The sequence below is a fragment of the Euprymna scolopes genome, chromosome 12 (assembly GCF_053919585.1).
Source record: "Euprymna scolopes isolate OS-2025 chromosome 12, ASM5391958v1, whole genome shotgun sequence".
NCBI classification, from domain to species: domain Eukaryota; kingdom Metazoa; phylum Mollusca; class Cephalopoda; order Sepiida; family Sepiolidae; genus Euprymna; species Euprymna scolopes.
In genome coordinates, this window is record NC_136493.1 from 13,557,105 (window position 1) to 13,558,685 (window position 1,581).

Consider the following 1,581-nt stretch of genomic DNA (forward strand, 5'->3'; position numbering starts at 1 on the left):
AAGTTGTAGTCCGGTGGGAAGCAGGCAGACAGAACAGAGTTCCACAGGCGTGCAGTTCTAAGAAAGAAGCTTTGTTCATGGAATCTGCGTTTTGATTTAGGCACAGATATAGAGTGGGGGAAATTTTTCACAGTGGAGGCAGCGCTTAAATAGTTTCGTAAGCATGGAAGCAAGTTCTGATTGAAGCTTTTTTTAACACTATAATTGGGATGCCATCAGGGCCAGTTGCTTTACTGGAATCTAGGTTTTTTATTAGCTTGGCGACTTCATGCACGGATATTTGTATGTTACCTAGCTTGTTTTGTGTTATTGGAGGAAATATGGGGAGTTGATGGCCTTCGTCGCATAGACATATGCCAGCTAATAGTTGACAAAAAGACAGCGGACGGAATCGCTAGTGCAAAAACGTTAAGTATTTTTATTTTTTGTTTTTATTTTTTTATTTTTTATTTTCTAAACTAATCCTAAATGTTTTGTTACATTGTTTTTAAACTTGTTTTTCGTGTTTTATTGATGTATTTTGTCTGTATTTCTCCTGTTTTTTTGTCTGTATTCCGTCTTATCCGTCCCCACCTCCTGCTACAAAGTTAAACGATAAAAACAAACAAAATGCCAGCAACTAACGATAAAAGAAAAATGCCGGAAAGTATTCTCTAGAGTAGATAAAGTTAGGACTTTATTTAAGTAGTATACTTAATATATACTATTACTGCAAGCTTGCCTGTATTGAAAATACTTGCTTCTTGCTGGCAAATCAAACCATCTAATATAGTTAGCCTTATGTTCAAGTACATTCGAAATATAATACAGTGCAAAGAAACAGTTACTCATGAAAACGAACCTCCTAAAGTAAAACCTTGAATAATTATTTAAACTCGAATATAAATTAATATTAAGCCGACTTTACAAATTGATAAGCCATTTCATCTACTCTTCTTTGAACCGAGTTATCACTGAGAGGTATAGCTTTCATAATTTGATCAGGTGACTTATGTACAACTGTGTGCAGAACCTCTCTTACTGCTGGCAGAATGAGTTCCTCTCCAATCGCATGAGGCTTACCAGATCTAGCAATCAGCAAAGATATGTTGTGAAGTGCTAGCAAACATATTTCCAATAGTTTTTCGTTTCTGGACTTTTCTCGAAGTGACTGAAAATATGCTATATTTTTGTCTACTTTATCAGAGTGTATTTTTGTCAAATGTTCCAAAAGTCTCGAAGGTTTCATGGCTTCATTTGAAAACACTTTCTCACACAGAAGACACATAGGTTGCTGTTGGTTCTGTGGTGCCGATACAAATCCATATTTCAGATATTCCACGCTATAGTGCCTACACTTCTTTTTTGCTTGGTGTTGGGTTGTCATCCTTTATTCTGGAAAAAAATAACATTTAAGAAATATATATATATATATATATATATATATATATATATATAAATGCTTAACACAGAGTACATATGCAATACATAAAGCTAAAAGTAAAGCTTAGGTGTGTGTGGGTAGGCTATGTCTGCATGTGTGTGTGTGTATATGTCTCTGTGTGTGCATGTGTGTGTAGGTGCGTGTGTATATGTCTGTGT

The 1,581-nt window shown here is 35.2% G+C and overlaps 1 protein-coding gene across 1 annotated transcript; it reads right to left on the reverse strand.

The window, feature by feature from the left end:
* Nucleotides 1-892: 892 nt before the first annotated feature.
* On the reverse strand, nucleotides 893-1,366 carry LOC145291600 (protein FAM200B-like). The gene has a single exon (XM_080137677.1). The coding sequence runs from the start codon at nucleotides 1,364-1,366 to the stop codon at nucleotides 893-895; it is 474 nt and encodes a 157-aa protein (XP_079993803.1).
* Nucleotides 1,367-1,581: the final 215 nt, after the last annotated feature.

Excerpts from the sequence above, each read along its gene's own strand:
- LOC145291600 (XM_080137677.1), bottom strand. The coding sequence starts at position 1,366 with ATGACAACCCAACACCAAGCAAAAAAGAAGTGTAGGCACTATAGCGTG.